This window comes from Misgurnus anguillicaudatus, chromosome 20, assembly GCF_027580225.2.
Source record: "Misgurnus anguillicaudatus chromosome 20, ASM2758022v2, whole genome shotgun sequence".
Classification (NCBI taxonomy): Eukaryota; Metazoa; Chordata; class Actinopteri; order Cypriniformes; family Cobitidae; genus Misgurnus; species Misgurnus anguillicaudatus.
This window is the reverse complement of record NC_073356.2, coordinates 28,116,838-28,137,630: the sequence shown is the minus strand read 5'-3', so window position 1 is coordinate 28,137,630 and position 20,793 is coordinate 28,116,838. Positions and strand designations below refer to the sequence as shown.

Genomic DNA, 20,793 nt, shown 5'->3' with positions numbered 1-20,793 from the left:
CATGGGGAGTCAGACCCGTCGCCAGACCTCAGTCTTAAGGGGGGCATATGAAATGCATGGGAGGGCACACTTATTATTAGCCTACAGTACGTATACTTATAATAATATATACTCTATTCGCGCAGCACGTAATCATCACGTTAAACAACCATCAGCAATATGACCAGATAGCCTATAGCCTACACACCACATTACATATAGAAAGATTTTATGAATATCCATAAATCTATACAACATATTACATGTAACACCAGAGACATCTCTCAAACATTGCATTTTAAAGCAGTCAACAAAGGGATATGCATTGCCATGAGACACGTGCGCACACACACACATTCACACCAAGGTTATAATCGTTAACGAAAACGAACGAAAAAACGAAAACTAGGTGGTAAAAAACATTGTCTTTAACTGAAATAAAAATAAAAACGAGTCATTATAAAAAAACGATAACTAACTAAAACTGTAATGTGTGTCTGGTAAAACTAACTAAAATAAAATAAAAATATAGATTAAATGTCCTTAGTTTTCGTCTTTGTCTTTTATAGAGCAAATAACGCTTCAAATTCCTTTCCATGCGTCTCTCACTCACGCGGTGTCACATACACACATTCGCGAATTAATGACTCGTTTAAGTTGATTCCTTACAAGGTGTTGCAAATAAATGAGTCTTTTGAGTCGATTCTTTACAAAGCAAACGGGCCAAACGTTTTGAATTGGTTCGCGAATCAGTTTAAATGAATTGTTTAGATCGCGGCAACAACTGAATCGTTTGATGCGGTTTTGCTTGTGTCTAGAAACACGCAGAACATAAAGAGTGTTGTATTACGTGAATATGAATTTACCAATCTTTTAACTAAAAGCTAAACTTCACACGTGTACCCGCCATTATATACGCGCGACCTGTTCGTCGGCAGAAACATTTAAACGCGTGCAACCTCCAGAAGCACTGTGAACACGTGACTGAATGAAGAAAGTCCATCGGTGATTGACGTCTGATTCGCTGTCAACTGTACTGTAAGTGCTTCTCACAACACACACACGCGTGACATGAGATTCACAACATAAGAAAACATGAGTTATTTTCTAAAACTTTGAACTTTAATATGCATAACTGAATGCAAAACACTGTCGGTTTACTTGTCTGATATTTCAGCTATAAGCTGTATACATCAACATTAAGTTTACAGACAAACAGGCAAAAATCCTCAGTTTGCTGTGGAGTCAAGAAATGTCTAAACATTAAAAGATAAATAGACAAAAGTACAGAAATGTCACCTGTTTTAACATGCACACTATTCCAACTCAATAACACAACACGTTTGTATTTTAATACTATCTAATGTCGCCACGTTGAGACCATTAACTCAGAAGTGTTCAAGTGAACTGTGTCCTAATGCATTAATTGTTCACACGTGTAGTATCAGTTTGATCCATTTCATTTGAGTTTTGCGTTTGGGTACAACATACAAGTCAGCATTAAAGGCTGTTTTTCTTTGTTGTTAAAGCATGTATGTGTTGAAACATAATCAAAGGTTGATCAAATGTGACTTCTGTACTTCTGACACACTGATATTCATCTTACCAATTTCTGGTCTCCACAGCAAACTTTTGTCTTTACTGTCCTGATACTTATATTGTGCACTGTATACTGTGTGTGCATGTATGTGTGTATTTTTTTTTCTCAAGAGTAACTACTAACTCGCTACTTGAGTATTTATTTCTTTAGATTACTTCTTTTCACCTCTGGTTATTTGTCATGGTCTTGTCTCAGACTGCGCTCTCTGACAATCTGACAGAAATGTCTTGTTGTGGCTCAAAAATGGGTTGAATACATGCGGTTCATGTATGTCTTCTTTGGTCTGTTGGCTCTTTAACTTTTTTACTGGCACACATCACATTTTGCACTTACTGTGGAGTGTTGAACTTGAGACTGTTTACATATTTGTGCCCATATGTACATTTTATGTACTGGTTTTATTTTTGAATTAATATTTTCTAAAATTGTATGATGTTTTTGTTGAGTTAATATTACACAATTGTTTTTCTGACCTTCTTGAATCTTGCCCCTGACAAATAACCCAAATTATGAAAAAGACTAAAACTAACACTAAAACTAATAAAAACTAAACTAAAACTAAGCATTTTCAAAAAATAAAAACTAAACTAAACTAGCAAACCCACTTCAAAAACTAATTAAAACTAAACTGAATTTGAAAACAAAAAGTCAAAACGAAATAAAAATAAAAACTAATGAAAAATGCAACACTATAATAACCTTGATTCACACACACGCACGCAGACTTTGAACCTACGGTACTGTGGAGGCAGCGCTGTCGTCTCTCCTTTCCCTCCTGTCAGTACAGCGGCAGGCGGCGTTTCTCAGAGCAGAAGCTCCTCATTAATAAAGTGTCCACTCGGAATTAAACTTGTGAGTGAGGTCCTTTTCAGAAGCAAGCTGAATCACCGCAGTGAACAAGTCCATATCTTCTGAATGTAGTAGTCTGTTAGGCCCGGGGTCGGGCTCCACGTTAGAGGTCTTCACGGGTCCACTTAGATCCGAAAACCCGAGGTCCGACCCGAGACCCGATCGGGTTCGGGTCTAAACGTTTCACATGTGCCTCGGACACGGGTCGTGTACAACAATAGCAGCATCGGGTCTCGGGTAATTTAAAAATGAATGTGTTTTTTCTGAACGGACCCGAGAAGACCCGAACTCTCTCGCCTGTGTGCGTTAATGTCCTTTTCAAACCTCTCATCTGTTTGCCAAGAGCGCCTGCGACATTGTGTGGTTGTCGGAAGGTTCATTTTCGTTGAGACAAACATGTCAGTCAATTATAAATGTACATTTTAGCGGTTAAGTTACGTTGGTGTCGTCGTCAGATAACAAAGTAAAACCAATGGAGCAGCTCGCCAAATTGGTTGCAAGGCCACCGGAGTTTCTTTCTGTCTGACTGCTGCGCGTCTTTTGGAGACTGTTGTTGGGCTTTTAACCATTTGCGGATAATATCCATCTTAAAGCAGTATAGCTAAGTGAAAACTCATCCAGTTTAAAAAAAGTGCGGTAACTGTTGAGCGGCTACACTGACGTAGGCTACGTCACGTACGTGTCGTACGTAGCCTCGTGATAGGCTGTTGCAGTGTAGCCCATCAATCAAACAAAATCACACCATTGTTTTTTTATATTTTTAATGTTTTAATTATAAAGAATACAACATTAATGCAACACAAAATTAGCAACATTAATAATTTAAAATGACAGTATTTTTTTTAATACGGGGGGGGCACAAGCGTCCTTGAGGGCGGGCCCGGCCCCCTAAGGCCCGCCCATAGCGACGGGTGTGTGGGGAGTGTTTGTTTACTTTGTGTACCGCTGATTCATTTGTAAAGAAGCAAGTCGATGCTGGATTTGCAGAGAGACTGTGATTTAAAGCACCATTAATATTGGATCTGACAAAAATGACACAGAAGCATACACAGTAAGTAAAACATTTTACTTTATTTAAGATAACATTACTGCGTTTCACTATTGCTTTGTAAGAGATGTCCTCTTATAACATCCGTGTCTAAACACGTATGTTTGACTGTTTAAATTTACTAAAAACATTAAAACTATTAATAAAGGTGCAACACTTAACAATATGACTGTAATTTAACGGTAGAAATATACAAAGTTAGTGATAAGGAAGGACTTACCAGCCGCAATTTAGATTCTCCTGCCAGCTTACAGTGATGTATACGGTAACTTAGGCATGTTGCGTTTGAAAGGTCCAACACTCAACAAAGCTTATTTTTTATCATATAACTGTTGTATGTAACGTTACGTGTATGTAAGAGCAACCTTACAAGAACAATAGAAATATATGAATTTATTGATAAGGACTTATCAGCCGTGGTTTAGATTCTGATGCACGCTTACGGTAATTTAGTCACTTCGAGTTTAAAGTTTTGTTTCTACTTTACTATACGTATTGTCATTTATTTGTATCATCTTTAGCACCCAGCATCTTTTGTGGCTCAAACATATATGTGTTCGGCTCTTTATATGAAATCAAATAAGATGTCAAAAGTAATCTAAATGTAATCCAAAAGTAGTCAGATTATGTTACCAATGATGTGTAACCTAAGACAGTGGTTTTCAAACGGGGGGCCGAGGCCCCCAGGGGGAGCGCAAGAGGGTGCCAGGGGGCCCCAGTTTTATGACATTTTATGAAATACATTAATTTATCATGAATTCTGTGTAATTAAACCTAAAAAAAAATAGGGTACTAACCAAAAGCACTACTTTTTTATAATTGAATGGGTTTTTTTTATTAAAATGTTGAGTTTTAGAACAGTTTTTTGTCACAAATTTTCTTTGGGGGGCCGCGAAGGAATGCACCGTACACAAGAGGGGCCGCACGCTGACAAAAGTTTGGGAACCACTGATCTAAGAGATTGTATTCCTGACTAAACATTTTGTCATGTGACTTGTAATCAGTAACCGATTACAATTCATAAGTAATCTACCCAGCTCTGTATATATATATCCTCTTAGGCGTCACCCCACCCCACTGAGCTAAATCTACACTCCTGGAGCTTTCAAACAATACACAGCCTGCCATGACCAGACAAGAATTCACATGCAAAACACTGAAGTAAACATAAGCGTCCTGCTGGTGGGACAGTGACATTTCGCAGGATGTTTTGAGGCACACTCTCTTCATAAATGAATCAATTACTCTCCCTACATAATTTATTTTTTAAAACACTGTTGAAATGTCTATTCTGGAGGCTTAGACCTTTCCAACGATATACATATATATGTAGTGATAGATTAAAATTTACGTCAACAATACTGATGCAAACTTAGGTGTCCCGTATTCGGGACACACATATATATATATATATATATATATATATATATATATAGTAATTGTTTTGGTTACTTTTACTTGTTGGATATGACCGCCTTGGTCACAATGAAATGGTTAATCTTAAATATTCTACTTTTAATTATTTTACACAATAAATAACAGCATATTGGTTTGATACAATATGATGATGAGTAAATAATGACATTTTTAAATGCACATCAAATTATAACTGTTATGTATTGCACACACTTTACCTTAAAGCCGTAGATCGCTCCATTATATGAGATGTTGGTGATTTGGGAACCACGCTCAAAGTACCAGTTGTAGGTTTGGTTTGAAGGCACCAATGCCATCCAGCCATATGATTGTGTCACAAGCGTATAAAGGAAAGGTAACACACATGACCCTAAATGGGATTAAATGAAAATCATTACAAAGTACATGAAGGCATAGTGAATTGTATAGTAACACATCTGACAAATGCATACAAATCTTTATATCAATAATCCCAAAAGTTGATTTTCAACCTACCAAAGGAATTGGTGAGATTTACATTGTTATACCAAAGTGAACCTGGTGAGGGACTGTAGAAAACCAGCCGATGGAAGTTAATGGTGTTGTCACAAACTGCTCCAGGTACACCAACACTCCAATCTGCTACTTGAGAGCAGTGACTTGGGTCGAGCAGGTTACTCATCGGCACCACCTTAGAGTTAACTTTCCCTTTTTTAAAATAATAAGATTGTGTTATGTAGAAGATGGAGACACATTCCATTTTTATTGAGTAACACCAACTAGTGCACATTTTAGAGATCTCAATCATCAATAAACACATCTGGTTTATTAGGTTTATTAGTAGTAGTATTAGACCTGAAGTAGGTGTCTCACAGTTTGAAATAATATCTAGAGAACTGTACCTGTCAGGGATCCATCTGTATCTACAAGCACCACCTCGTGCTCCCATCTGAACCTGGCCTTATTGGATGACTGATAGAATCGGATCCCACTAAATTTTGCGCTCCAGCCTAGGGATGCACCGATACCACTTTTTCCATCTCCGATCCGATTCCGATACCCGAATTCTGAGTATCGGCCGATTCCGATACCTGCCGATCCGATACTACTGTATTTTTCTTGAGCAATTTAAATTACACACAGACACACACACAGACACACACACACACATACACTATATACATGTCTAAATCTAGCATAGTATAATTATATTATATATAATTATACTTTTAAATTAAAAACCAATAATTTAAAATGATTTACAAGTTACAAGAACATTAGTAATTATTAACCATGGCAGTGTTTAGGAGAAAATAAAATAGGCACGTTTGATCAAATAAGTATGCTAAATATATTTTCCTTAATTGCGCAAAAAGTCACAGTAAAAAAGCTTTAGTGTGCAGATGGTTATTTTGGGAATTATGCACTTAACCGGACCTTTTATTCACATTTCGGGTGCAGAATTGATGCGCCTAAATCATATTGAGTGCGCATTCTGCGCAATACTGTGCAGCATTGATGCTCTAGAAGCGTCCTCACACTCGCATGGCAATCCTCGCTCCGCAATGGAAAGCTAAGTTCATAACTATTAAAACACAAAAAGATTTGATGCATTGTGTGCTCAGCACATACTGAATTGCATCCATCCAACAACTTACTGAGACTTTATAAAATCAGATCTTTAAAACAGCCTACAGTTATTGAGGGTTCGTGTGTTGAATGACGCGTTTCATTCGTCCGCTTCACCTGTGAATCCTCAGCACATAGTGAATTGCATCCATCCAACAGCTTACTGAGACTTTATGAAATCAGATCTTTAATAAAGCCTAACGTTACAGTTATTGTGTGTGTTATTGTGTGTGTGCGTGTGTTGAATGACGCGTTTTTATCCGTCCGCTTCTCATCAGTGGATTAACTCAGTTTGCAAGTAAGTTACAGTGTTTCTGTGAACATGAATATTTTTAAATGTGCGTTTGTTCCTTCACATGAAGCTATTAAGTGTAAGATGACTTTGATTATAGTGCATAAAAACGTTTATGGTGCTTTTATAATACTTTGACGTTTTAATCGCTTGTCAGTGACAACCATGGGTAATGCGCAGTATCGGAATTGGATCGGTCCTGTTAGTCCGATATCCAATCCAGCAAAAAATGCCGGATCGGCCCCGATACCGATCCAGAATATCGGATCGGTGCATCCCTACTCCAGCCTCCACAGTGGGATGTGCAGGTTCCAATAACTTCTGCCACCCCAATAGCTGCGCATGTTGACCGGTTGAAGTTCACAAACTTGGTGTTGATGACACTCATACCATCATCCAGAGGCAGAATAACACCAAGTGTGGTGCAGTAATCAATTCCCAGCTCATCCACATGACCCACAATGGTGCTGTTAACCACAGCTGCACCTCCTTTCAGTCCCCATCCACTGACATAGCCCAATGTGATCCTCTTGGTGTCCACTCCTGCTTTTTCATTATTGACCATCAGGAACTCAGTGAACTGCACAGCTCCAACATTCCCCCACTCAGCACCTTTCTCGTTGTTCCAGGAGGTCAGGCGTCGGAAGACTGCTGGTGCAGGTGTACTGGAATAGCAGAATCCATTCTGCACAGGGAAATACTCTTGAAAGATCCACAATCCATACCCACCCTGTGAATGCACTGTATTGTTGAAGAACTCTCCAAGTGGTACTCTATTCGGACAGATGTTGGCATCATAGGATGGACCCTCAGGATGATAGAGCATGGAGTACCAAAAACCAAAGTGCGTCCCACCAGCCACGACATTATGTCTAATGATGTTGTTTGGGTTGGTGACCCAGTATGCAGCTGGAGTCACATCAGTATTTAACAAACTGGTGCTCTGTCTTATGAATATTGCCAAATTGTACTGCAAGATGTTTCCGGTCTCAATGCCATCTTCGAAAAAGAAAGCAGCACCCTTAATATTGTAGATGACATTACGCTCCACCAATAGGTTGTGGGTGTTGCGAATGGTCACAGCACGATTGTAAGATTGATGTATGGCGCAGCCTCGCACATACGACTTATTTTGAACATCACCCATTAAGTGCCAATTAATCGCATAGCGGCCCAAACGGAACGCCTGTCCAGCATGATAAACCTAAAGAAAGATGGACAATAACAAAATTAATGCCATGATGGAATATAAATCCAAAGATGCTAAAGACTTAAAGGACATGTTCGGTATTTTACACTTAAAGCACTGTTTTCAGATTGTTTATGATGAAATAGAACGGTTTTGACTGAAATTTCAACATATGCGGCTGCCCCGAGAATTTTCGGGTGTTTCTTGTATCACCACCCACCCCTATAATGGCTCTATAGGTGCACTGGAACAATCCTTTCTAAATGCATTAAACTTTTGTTTACAAAGACGTGAAACTCACCGAGTGGTCAGGGGTGTTCACTGATATGCTCACACAAAAATCGCTCCAAAAGATGCATTCCAACATGTTTTATCGTAGTTTTTGTCCAACTCTATTGACTTGTATTAGATGTGCTGTGAGGTACGGTATTACTTCGCGCCGGGAACTTTGTTTCTATTCTTGCAATTGGGAAAGGTGGATTATCGAAACCAACTGGGCTGGAGTGTCTATTATTCAAGCTCCCAACGGAAGAATATACAGGTGTGAGGCATTTGGAAAAATAGGTCTACAAGTTAACAACGAATGGTAAAACACCTGTTGGAAAGCATTTTTTGGAGCGATTTTTGTGTGAGCATATCAGTGAACACCCCTGACCACTTGGTGAGTTTCACGTCTTTGTAAACGAAAGTTTAATGCATTTTGGGAAGGATTGTACCGGTGCACCTATATAGCCATTTTAGAGGTGGGAGGTGAAACAACAAATACCCAAAAATTCTCGGGGCAGCCGCATATGTCGAAATTTCAGTCAAAACTGTTCTATTTCATCATAAACAATCTGAAAACAGTGCTTTAAGTGTAAAATACCGAACTTGTCCTTTAAAAGGTTTTATATTTGAATCTCCTAAAGTTCCTATATCATTTAGATTTGGTTACAATCATTGATCAAACTGTTACAGGGTACCTCAACATATTCAATTCTGCCAATTGTCAGGTTCTGGTTTGATTGTGGTTCATGAAACATGATGCAACCTCCAAACTCATCATTTCCTACTTCCTCACCAAATCTCCCCTGGAAACATGTCCGCACTGCAAATTCCCCTGTAGGAAAATATTGTGTAGATACTGTATTGTGTTTTTTGCTAGTTTCAGCCCAGCACAGTTATAGTTTTCACGTCCAGCATCATGTTGTTTAAATAGCAAATGCATTTGTTCACCCATGGGCATGCTGGTCTGTTCAGGTGCATTGTTGGCACACTGCTATTTTGAGGCAACTAAAATAGACTACGCAAGTGACCAACTAAAAGTCAATGGCGCAATACTGTTTTTGTTATTTAAAGAGCGTGTTAATAATATGTACCTATAAATGAGACAACACGCGTTTGATTATTACATGGACAACACAAATGTCTTAACATATAAAAATTAAAGGATTAAAATGTCAAAGATTATGACCGATTATAAGACGTTAGAGGATGTAAAGAACAGCTTCACCTGTAGCCTGGTCAGTAATTGAATGCTTTGCTTTACCCAAGTGGGTAACACTTTATATTATGACCCACAAAGTACCACGTAATTAAACCAAATTTACACATACCTATTTGTAACAACAGGGTACTTCTACAGTACATACCTGAAGGCACAAGGGAACAACATTCCAAGTTTGGGGAAATAACAAGTGGTCAAGAATATGAAGAATTATATATTATGTATAGTTTAAGTATTTTATAATTTCAGGGTACCTATTGTAATATTAATTTTCTTGTTATTTATGACTTAGTCAAGTCTATGGGGAAATTATGTATTTTTTTTTTTATGATTTTCTTGTGAATTTTTCATATTGACTACTGAATGTTGTATACATATAAATATAACAGCACATCACTTTTATTTTAGTAGCCTATATTACTTGCTTTTAATAACAAAAGTCCAGCTGATTTAATGTGGTTATCTTTTTTTAAGGCAAGTACACTAAAAATAGCAACTTATTCCCTATTTACCAGGTAACTCTAACATTTGCGGACATATTTGGTGGTGGTGCTTTGCAATTGGATATGCTTGACTCTGAAACTCTTTTAATTCAAATGGCACAATAATGTCAGGATTCTGTCAGAATCTTGTCTTGTTTTAATGTCTAGTTCTATTTGACAGGATTCTGACATTACCATGTTCTGTGTGGGAACACGTGGCCATGTTGTGTTGATATCAGGCCACCTGTTTTCCTTGTCTCATCTCTTTTACCACGCTCCCTGTTTGTAAACACGCAAAAGGTCTATTATGCAACCTTTTTGCACTGCTGCTATTGCACTTTTGGTTTGATCTTAATTGCATTTCGTTGCCCTGTACCTGTACTGAATAATGACAATAAAAATTGAACCTTATAATTTTCCATATATTCTTACCCCCTTATTACCCCAAACTTAAAATATTGTTCCCTTATACCTACAAGTACGTACTGTAGTACTCTGTTGTTACAAATAGGTATGCTGTAAATTCGGTTTAATTACGCTGTACATTGCGGGTCGTAATATAAAGTGTTACCGACCCTCTGCTTTCAAACAAAAAAACCTGTTTCATACCTTCAGTAGTTCTTTTGTAATCAGGTCTTGAACATAGGTAGGTTTTTGCAAAAACATCACATTTTGAGCAAAAAGCAGAGATAATTCCATTTTTGTGACGGACTTTTCATAGACATCCCATTCAGAGGGATCTTTAAAACAGACATGGACATGCAGCCGCTTGCCATAGGGCAATACTTCCGGGTTTAAAAAGTTGCGGAAGGGTGCTAACTGATGGATAATAGTGGTATTGCGGAAAGCCGGAAATACTCGTCATTGACAGGGAAGCGTTTTCTCTTGATTGACAAGATAACTCGTCAATGGCGGCGAAAAAGTTAATTTTGTGTGAGATTGTCAAATATTAATTACTTATTTCTGTTCAAGATGAACAAACAAACATCCAGACCTGTGTCAAATCCAGCAGGGCAAGCTGGTATCTGATCATTCCACTCCTGGTTGTTGGATCCACGGACAACAATGTTTCTGGTAAGAAGTCCCACCTCTGCTCTTGCTTCCAAAACAGTCCCATTGGTCAAAGTGACAGACACACCCAAATGAGTGTAGGTCAGGGGTTCGGTCAGTGTGAGGGTCCTGCCATCAGCCGAAACCAAGGCAATTCTTCTCAACTCGTTCTCTCTCTGGCTACGTCTGTGGATTCATAAGAACAGATTTAATTAGATGTTTTTTTTAATCTAAGGAATTGTACTTTTGCTGTTATAACCAAAGACTAGATTTCCCAAGACAGGGGAGGCTCTTTACAAAGTGTTGTGAGGAATTTGCCAACCTTCATGCATGATCTATAGCTAAAACAATTAGTGAAGTGGGTTTTTCTTCTGTGAAGAAACAAACTTTATGGTTTGTGTTGAGTAGAAGTCATGTTTAATCAATATGTGGTTTTATTACAGTTAAATTAGCCTGAAACTGAGTTTCATTCCAGCTTTGGCAGTGCATCTATACTGTACCTGTCCCCTGTTGAAGCAATGACAATTTCATCTCCAGTCTTCCAGGTGACAGCATCCATCAGTGTGAGAGTCCTGGAGCCTTTCTGTGCAGTCTGGGAAAGACGAGTCCACGGTACAGGTACTGGAATTCCTGGAGAAACAGATTTTAATTTCAACTTTAAACAAAGTATTACTGCAGTTACTGGTTACGCACTATGAGTATGTACCAGGAAAACGTCTCGGTTACATATGTAACCCTCGTTCCATGAAGGAAGGGAATGGAGACATCACGTCATGACTGACGAACTGGGAACTCGCTTAGAAAGACCAATCCACTTCGAGTAACTACTAAAACGCCAATGAACTTGAAAGCCCGGACGTAATCAGCAGTGGAACAGCAACTGTGGCGATGGGACGTGACATCTCTGTTCCCTTCCTTCAGGGAACGAGGGTTACATATGTAACCGAGACGTTCCCTTTCAGTCGGTCACTACGACGTCATGTCATGACCGACGAACTGGGAATCCCTACCAAAGCGCCAGTGGAGCTGACCCTGTTAGTGTCTTCATAAAGCCCTCCGAATCCACTAAGGAGACGGAGAATTAGGTTTAAGGCAGAAGGCCGGTCACTACCTGTTCCTTTACCACAATAGTGACAGCGACTGGGAAGCGACCTATCTGAGCGGAGTAGGAACGCTGCGGAAGCCACCCCCCTGGCAGGGTTAACGGTGGTAAATAATCAACCATGGTTGAGATAATAGACAGTAATAACTGTGGAGCAGAGCGGACTCTGCTAGAGGGAAAATGTGGGCTGGAAAGATTAACCCCACGGAAAAAATTCACAAAGGAACCCTGCATAAGGGACGCAATGTGGAGGCAGAGCCTAACACATAGGTTTGTGAGGATGGGGCTAGTGAGAGGCTGGCAGCCGATGCTCCACAACATCAGCTGCCAAGGCAGTAAAGGAGGGTCATATCAAACCTTTACGTATTTTTGACTGGATGGCCTTCCATACTGGCACTAGGGTGTAGCATCAGTAGGAGGCTGCAAGCCAACACGCGAGCCGGTGCTCAGTGTTCCCCCAGATGAGGAGAGAACACGAGAGGAGACCGGCTCGATACGAACACTGTAAAATCTAATGAACGTATTAGGTGTCGCCCAAACAGCAGCTCTGCAGATGTCTGTCAGCGAGGAACCACGAGCAAGTGACCAAGATGAGGCAACACTTCTAGTGGAGTGTGCTCTCAAATTAAACGGCCATGGGGTGCCCTGCAGTTTATAAGCAAGGGCAATAGTGTCTACAATCCAATGAGACAACTTCTGCTTGGTGACAGCTTTCCCTCTCTGCTCTGATCTGAGGTCCTGAAACTTTGAGTTCTGTCGACATACAACCGCAATGTGCGTACAGACATAACAAAGTCATAGTTGAGTCTGCCTCCTCGGGGGGCAGCGATTGCAAGCTCAACACCAGATCTCTGAAAGGAGTGGTGGGAACTTTGGGCACATAGCCTGGCCTGGGTCTTTGTACACTAGAGACAGCAGGTCCAAACTGAAGGCACAACTCATCGACTGAAAATGGTCCCTACCCTCTTAACTGAAGCCAGCGCGATCAGGATCAGAGTTTTCATAGTGAGAAACTTCAGACTCACAGACTGCAGCGACTCAAAAGGGGCAGCCTGCAGGGCTTTCAGCACCATGGACAAGTCCCAGGGAGGAATAGAGGGAGGGCGCAAAGGATTCAGCCTTCGGGCTCCTCTTAAAAACCTAATAACCAGGTCGTGCTGACCCACTGATCTACCGTTTATCGGGGTATGATGAGCGGATATCGCAGCAATATCAACTTTAAAGGTGGAGGGTGAAAGCCTACCGTCCAACCGATACTGAAGATACGAAAGCACGACATTGACGGGGCATTCTCATGGGTTCTCTCGTTTAGAGGAACACCAGTCAACAAATAGGTTCCATTTGAGCACGTAAGCGTGTCTCATAAACGCCGTTCTCGCTGCAGCAATAGTGTTAGATACCGCTTGCGATAAATCACTTAAAACCTCTGTGCATCGAGAGACCAAACGTGGAGATTCCACAGGTCGGGGCGTGGGTGCCATAACGTGCTCCCTCCTTGAGGAAGAAGGTGCTTCCTCAGGAGAATCTGCCAGGGAGGGGCTGTCGCGAGGAGCATGAGTTTGGGAAACCAGATCCTGGTGGGCCAATAAGGACCAGCCAGTAAAAGTTTCTCTCCGTCCTCAGTGACTTTGTACAGAATCTGTGCGATAAGGCTCACTGGGGGTAATGCGTATTTGTGCACACCCTACGGCCAGCTGTGTGCCAGCGCATCTACGCCGAGGATGCCCTCGGGTAGTGAATAAAGCAGGCAACAATGGTTTGTGTCTGGAGAGGAAAACAGGTCTATTCGCGCTCGGTCGAAACACTTCCAAATAAGCTGAACCGTCTGGGGGTGGAGTCACCATTCGCTGTGTGTACTACAGCATGCCAGGAGACCTGTCTCAGGGGCACAACTGCCCTTAGAAACGCTTGGTCTGACCACGGAGTGAAAATGAGACGACATGCAGGTGTAATGGTTACACTGTGTATGCTGGAGCGCCACGCTCTCCTCGGGACTCGATCGTGAAGCTAACGCTGAAGCTGTTTCATATGGAGCAGCCGAGCGGAGTCACCGCCGCAGCTGCAGCCATACGGCCCAGGAGCTTCTGAAATCGTTTCAGGTGGACCGCTCTCTTTCCTCAAAATGTATTCAGGCAAGTCAGGATTGTTAAATGTGCCAGTAAATTGATAGAGTCCAGTTCCATCCTGAGAAAAGATATCCTCTGCACGAGGCAAAGTTTGCTCTTCTCCCATTTGACCCGAAGACCCAAACGGGCAAGATGCTGAAGCATTAAGCCACTGTGTTTGCACAGCTATTGAGCTATTATAAGCCAATCGTCGAGATAAGCCACAATGCGCACACTGCTCTCTCTCATGCGCCGCCTACTCGCTACACGGGGAGAGAGAGACATCCCGAATGGTAAAATGTTGTACTGATATGCCCTCCCCTTGAACGCAAAGTGGAGAAACGGCCTGTGACATGGACAATGGACACATGAAAGTATGCGTCTTTCAGGTCTATGGCTGCAAACCAAGCTTGGGAGCGAATACTTAGAAATATGTGTTTCGTTGTTATCATCTTGAAGGACCTCTTTTGGAGAGTCTAAAGGGGATCGCACACCGGCCGCGCAGCTCAGCGCCGCGCAGCGCCGCGTCGCGTCGCGCCTAGGAGGACTCGGAGGTATTGTAAACCGGAAGTGCACATTAAATAGCGCGAGCTTCGTCAGATAGCGTCTGCTTCAAAATGTAAAATATACGTTAGCAGCCAATGTTAATCATTATTGATGTGGGACACTTATGATGTTATTTAATGTTAAACTATGTGAGTGGCGCTCTGTGGCGCGACAGGGATTAGAACAACTTCCTGAGTCACAGCTGGACGGCGCGGACAGGCGCCACCTGGCGGCGCCGGTGTGCGTACACTCATAGAAAACAATGTGTTACATATTTTTAGAACGGCGCGGCGCTGCGCGGCGCTGAGCTGCGCGGCCGGTGTGCGATCCCCTTAATACAGTACACCTTTTTTGGGACTATGAAGTAAGGGGTGTAAAACCATGACATCTTCTTGGTTGGGGGACCGCCTCTATCTCGTTCTTCGCCAGCAGGACGTCGACTTCTGCACGCAACACATGTGCATCGGCAGCTTTCACCGTGGTGAAACAAATGCCTGACAAATTTTGGAGTATGCTGGTTTGAATTGAATTTCGTAACCGAGGCGGATCTTGCGTAAAAACCAATGGGACAAGCTGGGGAGCTGTTGTTAATGGCACTGCCGATGTCCCCGCGGTGGGGCAGCCGACCGGAACAGATGAAACTGCCGGTGTGTATGCCATGACAGCACACACATCTACAGTGTGTGGTGTGACACTGACCTGAGACCGCTGAAGGGTGAGATGGTCCCCCTTCGTATCACTCTTTTAGGGAAAATCACTCTTATAGGTGTTCAGTTGATGATGCGCACAAAGAGAGGCAACGCACACACTGGAAAACACCCGCTGGCGATAGAGGAAGAGAAGGGTGAGCTGGTGTGTGCCCGCTCATGGCTCTCTCGATCCTCAGGAGACCTGGAGAAGGAAGAGGTGGTGGTTTTGTGGGTACCGGCTGAAAAGCCGGCGGAACAGAAACCAAATGAAACCAAAGATTCTCCACCCGGCCCTCATCTGGGGGAGGGAGCGGTGCCTTCACCGTCTCCCGAAGAGTGATTCCCACCGACTCCAGGTCGCCTGCATCAGGGTCGCTTGGACTTTTGTTTGCCACAGGTAGTGGGCGGGGCGGGCTGTCCACCAAAGGAAACCCGACGTAATCCTTAGTGGCTCCATCGGTGAGACTGAAACGACGGCTTGAGAAAGTTGATTTCCATGTTCGAGTCAGCTCTTCGTGCACCTCGGGGAAGAATGGCAGAGGAGGTGTGGGCTGAGAGGCCCGGGCAGCTCCGAAGTACAATCATCCAGACGGGACAATTCATGCAGAGGGGGTTAGCCCACTCCAGCTCTACAGCCTCCGCCGCACAAGCGAGCACGGACGCCATCTCCGGGTCAAACTCCGGCACCGCAACCAGAGCAGAGGGAAGAATGACGTCCAAGTCCGCTTCAGAGGAAGGGGGCCCACCCTCTGATGCTGCTAAAATGGAGGGTCCAGAAGGAGGCCCAACAGATTTGGCAGAAATCACAGAACACGACTCTGCGGTCTCCATTGGGACCTCAACTGGCTGAGGACGAGGAGGCTGAGAGCTGGAGGATAAATCCCCTGACCGGTTCAGCACAGTGATGCGAAGATTGTCCTTAGAGAGCTTCGCAACAAGACCGTGGCGGCATTCAGCACTGTCAGGGCGCCGTGCCCGTAGAAACGACAACCGTCTCCACAAATCCAAGAGGGTCATGCTCTCGCAGTGAGAACAAGAACCCCCCACGAACGCTACCTCCACGTGCTCGATGCCCAAACACAAAAGACAGCGCTCATAACCGTCCTTAGGACCCATGTACTTCCTGCATCCAAGCTTACACGGACAAAAAGCCATCCTGAAAAGGACGTTGATCTCCGGAAATACGAGGTACGCTCTTCGTATCACTCTTTTAGGGAAAATCACTCTTATAGGTGTTCAGTTGATGATGCGCACAAAGAGAGGCAACGCACACACTGGAACTCAAAATAATAAAGAAGAGCAGTGGAAACTGCGAGGGTCCGCTTTGGTACTCCTTGTCCAACCAACTTCATCAACCATTCCCAGAAGAGCAAATTAAGTAGCTTCTCGGTAGCAGATACTGCCGGCTTTCGAAGTTAAAAAGCTAATTTTGGTATTTTGCACCTGCTGCTTATATACGCACCTGGTGGGGTGGCGCCAACATTATACAAATACCTGCATGCCAATTTATTGGCGTTTTAGTAGTTACTCAAAGTAGATTGGTCTCTCTAAGCAAGTTCCCAGTTCGTCGGTCACAATGTGACGTTATAGTGACCGACTGAATGGGGACCTCGTTATATGGGTCATTTATATCTGTGTTTATTTATATAAGTTCATGCCAGCCCAGGTACATGCTTTTATTATTAAAGGATAGGTGACATACAAAAAAATACTCAGAACAATACTAAGGTATTGGTATTATATTCAGATTAAATGGTAAGTATACTCTACTGTACAAGCATACCATGCAGATCCAGCACCCCCTGTCTGACAGCTAGGGTCTTTGCACCATAGACAGGAAGTTCTTTAGACCTCAGGTGTCCATGCAGTGTAATGATGGCCTTATGCTGGAAGGGCTGCTGTTCTGTCCCGATCTGTAAAGCTCCACCATCTGTGATCAGAATGTTCTCCGCCTGTAGCTCAATATCTGCCTCATCAAAAATCAGCCATCCACCTAAAAAGAGATAAAACATTCAAAAGAACTACAGTACTGGACAACTGTTAAGTCATCTAATTTATATTTAAAAAACACTTTACCTTCAGGATCCTACAGTCCTACATTTTACACTATTACAATTCTAACTATTAATTCAAATCGTATTTTAGAAAAGTGGCCATGTTTCAGATTGATTGTCTTTATGATCTAGTGTCTTTTATTATGTTATAATTTTTATACATTTATGAAAGTTGTATTTATCTTAATAAACATACCTTGGATGAGAAGCATTTTTAGGACAGGGGTGCTGGTGTCCAACAGGATGGTCTGACCAGGTGTGATTACAGCAAATGTGCTCTTCTCAGGAGGTGAGAGACCACCCCATGTATAAGGAGATGACCATACATCAATATAGAAGAAATCAGCATGATCCTAAAAAAAGAAGAAACATTTAAAGCAATAGTTGTAACTAGAGATGCACCAATATGAAAAATTCTCCACCAATTATTCAGACTGATGTCGACCGATACTGATAGTTTGGTGTTTCTATTAAAGGTCACGTTCTTTCTGATCCCATTTAAATTCTAGTTAGTGTGTAATGTTGCTATAATAGCATAAATAATACCTGTAAAATGATAAAGCTCAAAGTTCACTGGCAGGTGATGTATTTTCTTTAACAGAATTCCCCTTTCAAAGCCTACAGGGAACGGCCGGTTTGGACTACAGCCCTCTACTTCCTGCTGACTAAACTCCGCCCACAGGAATACGTTAGTCGCAAGCTAAATGCCCACTCAAAAATGCCCCCTCAAAATACACCTGTACAGGATACCGCGCCTGGGTTATTCCACTTCTGTGGTCGAAACAGAAGAAACAAATCCTACAACCTTAAACTGGCAACATGGAACATAAGAACCTTCTTGGACTCCAATGTCAGGTCTGAAAGACCCCATAGAAGGACAGTCCTGGTTGCAGCCGAGTTGAGCTGATATGAAATATCGACATTGCTGCCCTGAGTGAAACCAGGCTTCTTGATGAGGGGTCTCTAACAGAGGAGGGCATGGGCTACACCTTCTACTGGAAAGGCTATCCCCCAGGTGGACAACATCTGCATGGTGTGGGACTAGCTATTAAGAACACATTTTATCAAGACTCAGAGATCAAGACTCAAGACCCAGGTGGCAGAAGACGAGGTAGACAGAGAAAGAAGTGGGCGGACAACATTACAGAATGGACCATGAAAAGCTTTGCAGAGACACAGGCACTGGCACATGACCGAGAAAAATGGAAGGACTTGATCAGATGTTCAACAGTACAGTGACCCGACGACCACACTAGGTCATGGGACTGATGATGATGATTATCAAGACTCACTGAAACACCTGTCGGCATCAGTGAAAGACTGATGATCCTACGTATCCCCCTGGTGAAGAAGCGCTATGCCACACTGCTAAGTGTGTATGTTCCAACTCTACCATCTTACAGTGAGTTTAAAGACTCTCTCTACCAGACACTGGATGATGTTCTCCACCAGATCCCCAAAAATGATAAGATCCTTTTGCTTGGGGACTTCAATGTCCGCGTTGGAAAAAGTAGTGAAATATGGAAAGGAGTACTTGGCAGGCATGGGGTTGGTCAGGCCAACTCAAATGGCATGAGGTTACTTACCCTCTTCTCTGAGCACAACCTGACCATAACCAACACCATCTTCCAGCAAAAGACCAAATACAAAATATAATGGATGCACCCACATTCTAAACATTGGCACCTGATTGATTATGTCATAGTGAGACGTTGGGACATCAGAGACGTTCTCAAATCCCAGGCCATGAGAGGTGCAGAATGCTGGACAGATCACTGCATGATCATGACCAAGGTCCTCATGAATGTGCGACCCCCATGCGAAAACGGGGACCCAGTAGGAGGCGTTAAGACTGTTTCCGCCTGGAAGACACTACTACAAGGAATGAGTTGCTCCCTGACTGAGAAACTAGGAGAGCTAGAACTCCCCCAGAGGGGTGGAAAACCACAGAACAGCAGTGGACCTCTATCACTGTAGCCCCTCATGAAGCAGCAACCCAGACAATTGGCTATAAGAGCAGGAACAATCAAGATTGGTTTGATAACATCTTAGAGTTCATCCATAACTTATTAAGCAACATGCACAAAGCACATCAGGAAACCTTAAAAAAAACCTTATCCAGCACTGTCAGACAGCAGTGGCAAAAAGCTTGTCAAGAATTGCAGAGAACTCTGAGGACCTTACAGAACAAATGGTGGCTGGAGAAGGCTCATAAAATTCAGACATTCACTGACAGAAATGACATGCACAACATTTACAATGCAGTCAAATCCATCTACGGCCCAAAAAGTCACTGTATCACTGCAGATGAGTCCAAAATCTTGAAAGACCAGAATAGCATCCTGGAGAGGTGGGCTGAACATTTTAATACCTTACTAAATCAGGACTCTATACTATACCACTATACCATCCTGGATGAACTGCCTGAATTCCCCCTTATTGACAACCTTAGCCAACCTCCAACCTTCCTGGAGGTTCTGTCAGCTATCTGCTCCCTGAAGCACAACAAGACTCCTGGCTCTGATAATATTCCTGCAGAACTGCTAAAACAGGGAGGGTATCTCTGTACAAGAGCATTACACCATTACATCACCAAGGTTTGGGATGATGAAAACATCCCACAGCAATGGCAAGATGCCAGTATTTATTACATCAATAAAAGTAAAGGGGATAGGGCCATCTGTGGAACCATAGGGGCATATCACTTCTTGCTGTGGCAGGCAAGGTCCTGGCCAAGGTGATTCTACAGAAACTGATCAATGACATGCTACCAGAGTCACAGTGCGGGTTTAGAAAGAACAGGAGCACAGTCAACATGGTCTTTGCAACCTGGCAACTTCAGTAAAAGTGCAGGGAGCAACATAAAGACCTGTTTATGGCATTTGTGGACCTTTCCAAAGCCTTCGACACTGTACAGAGAGAGATCTCTTGTGGGAAGTCCTCAACCGGTTTGGATGCCCCACCAAGTTTGTCAACATCCTTCGTCAGTTTCATGATGGAATGACTACTAGGGTGACAGTTGGAGGGCAACAGTCAAGTCCTTTTCCTGTGCGCACAGGGGTAAGGCAGGAATGTGTATTGGCTCCAGTGCTTTTTAATATCTTCCTCATATGCATCACCAAGCTTCTCCACAAGGATATTGAAGACAATAGTGGGGTGACAGTAGTGTACAGACTAGATGGTAACCTCTTTAATATCAGGAGGCTGCAGACAACCACAAAACTTCAGAATGAGGATACTTGAGCTGCAGTATGCAGATGATTGCGCTCTCATATCTCACTCCCCACAAGACCTTCAG

The 20,793-nt window shown here is 42.6% G+C and overlaps 1 protein-coding gene across 1 annotated transcript in view; it reads right to left on the bottom strand.

The window, feature by feature from the left end:
- The window catches only part of LOC129454601 (fibrocystin-L), a 68,299-nt gene that overhangs the window by 30,667 nt on the left and 16,839 nt on the right, over positions 1-20,793 (bottom strand). The window contains exons 21-29 of the mRNA XM_073858728.1: positions 17,692-17,848; positions 17,225-17,434; positions 11,500-11,629; positions 10,944-11,185; positions 8,944-9,080; positions 7,081-7,996; positions 5,774-5,881; positions 5,388-5,579; positions 5,111-5,262 (exon numbers count right to left, since the gene is read on the bottom strand). Of these exons, the coding sequence (XP_073714829.1) occupies positions 5,111-5,262; positions 5,388-5,579; positions 5,774-5,881; positions 7,081-7,996; positions 8,944-9,080; positions 10,944-11,185; positions 11,500-11,629; positions 17,225-17,434; positions 17,692-17,848 (2,244 nt within the window). The remainder of the gene's footprint in view (positions 1-5,110; positions 5,263-5,387; positions 5,580-5,773; positions 5,882-7,080; positions 7,997-8,943; positions 9,081-10,943; positions 11,186-11,499; positions 11,630-17,224; positions 17,435-17,691; positions 17,849-20,793) is intronic.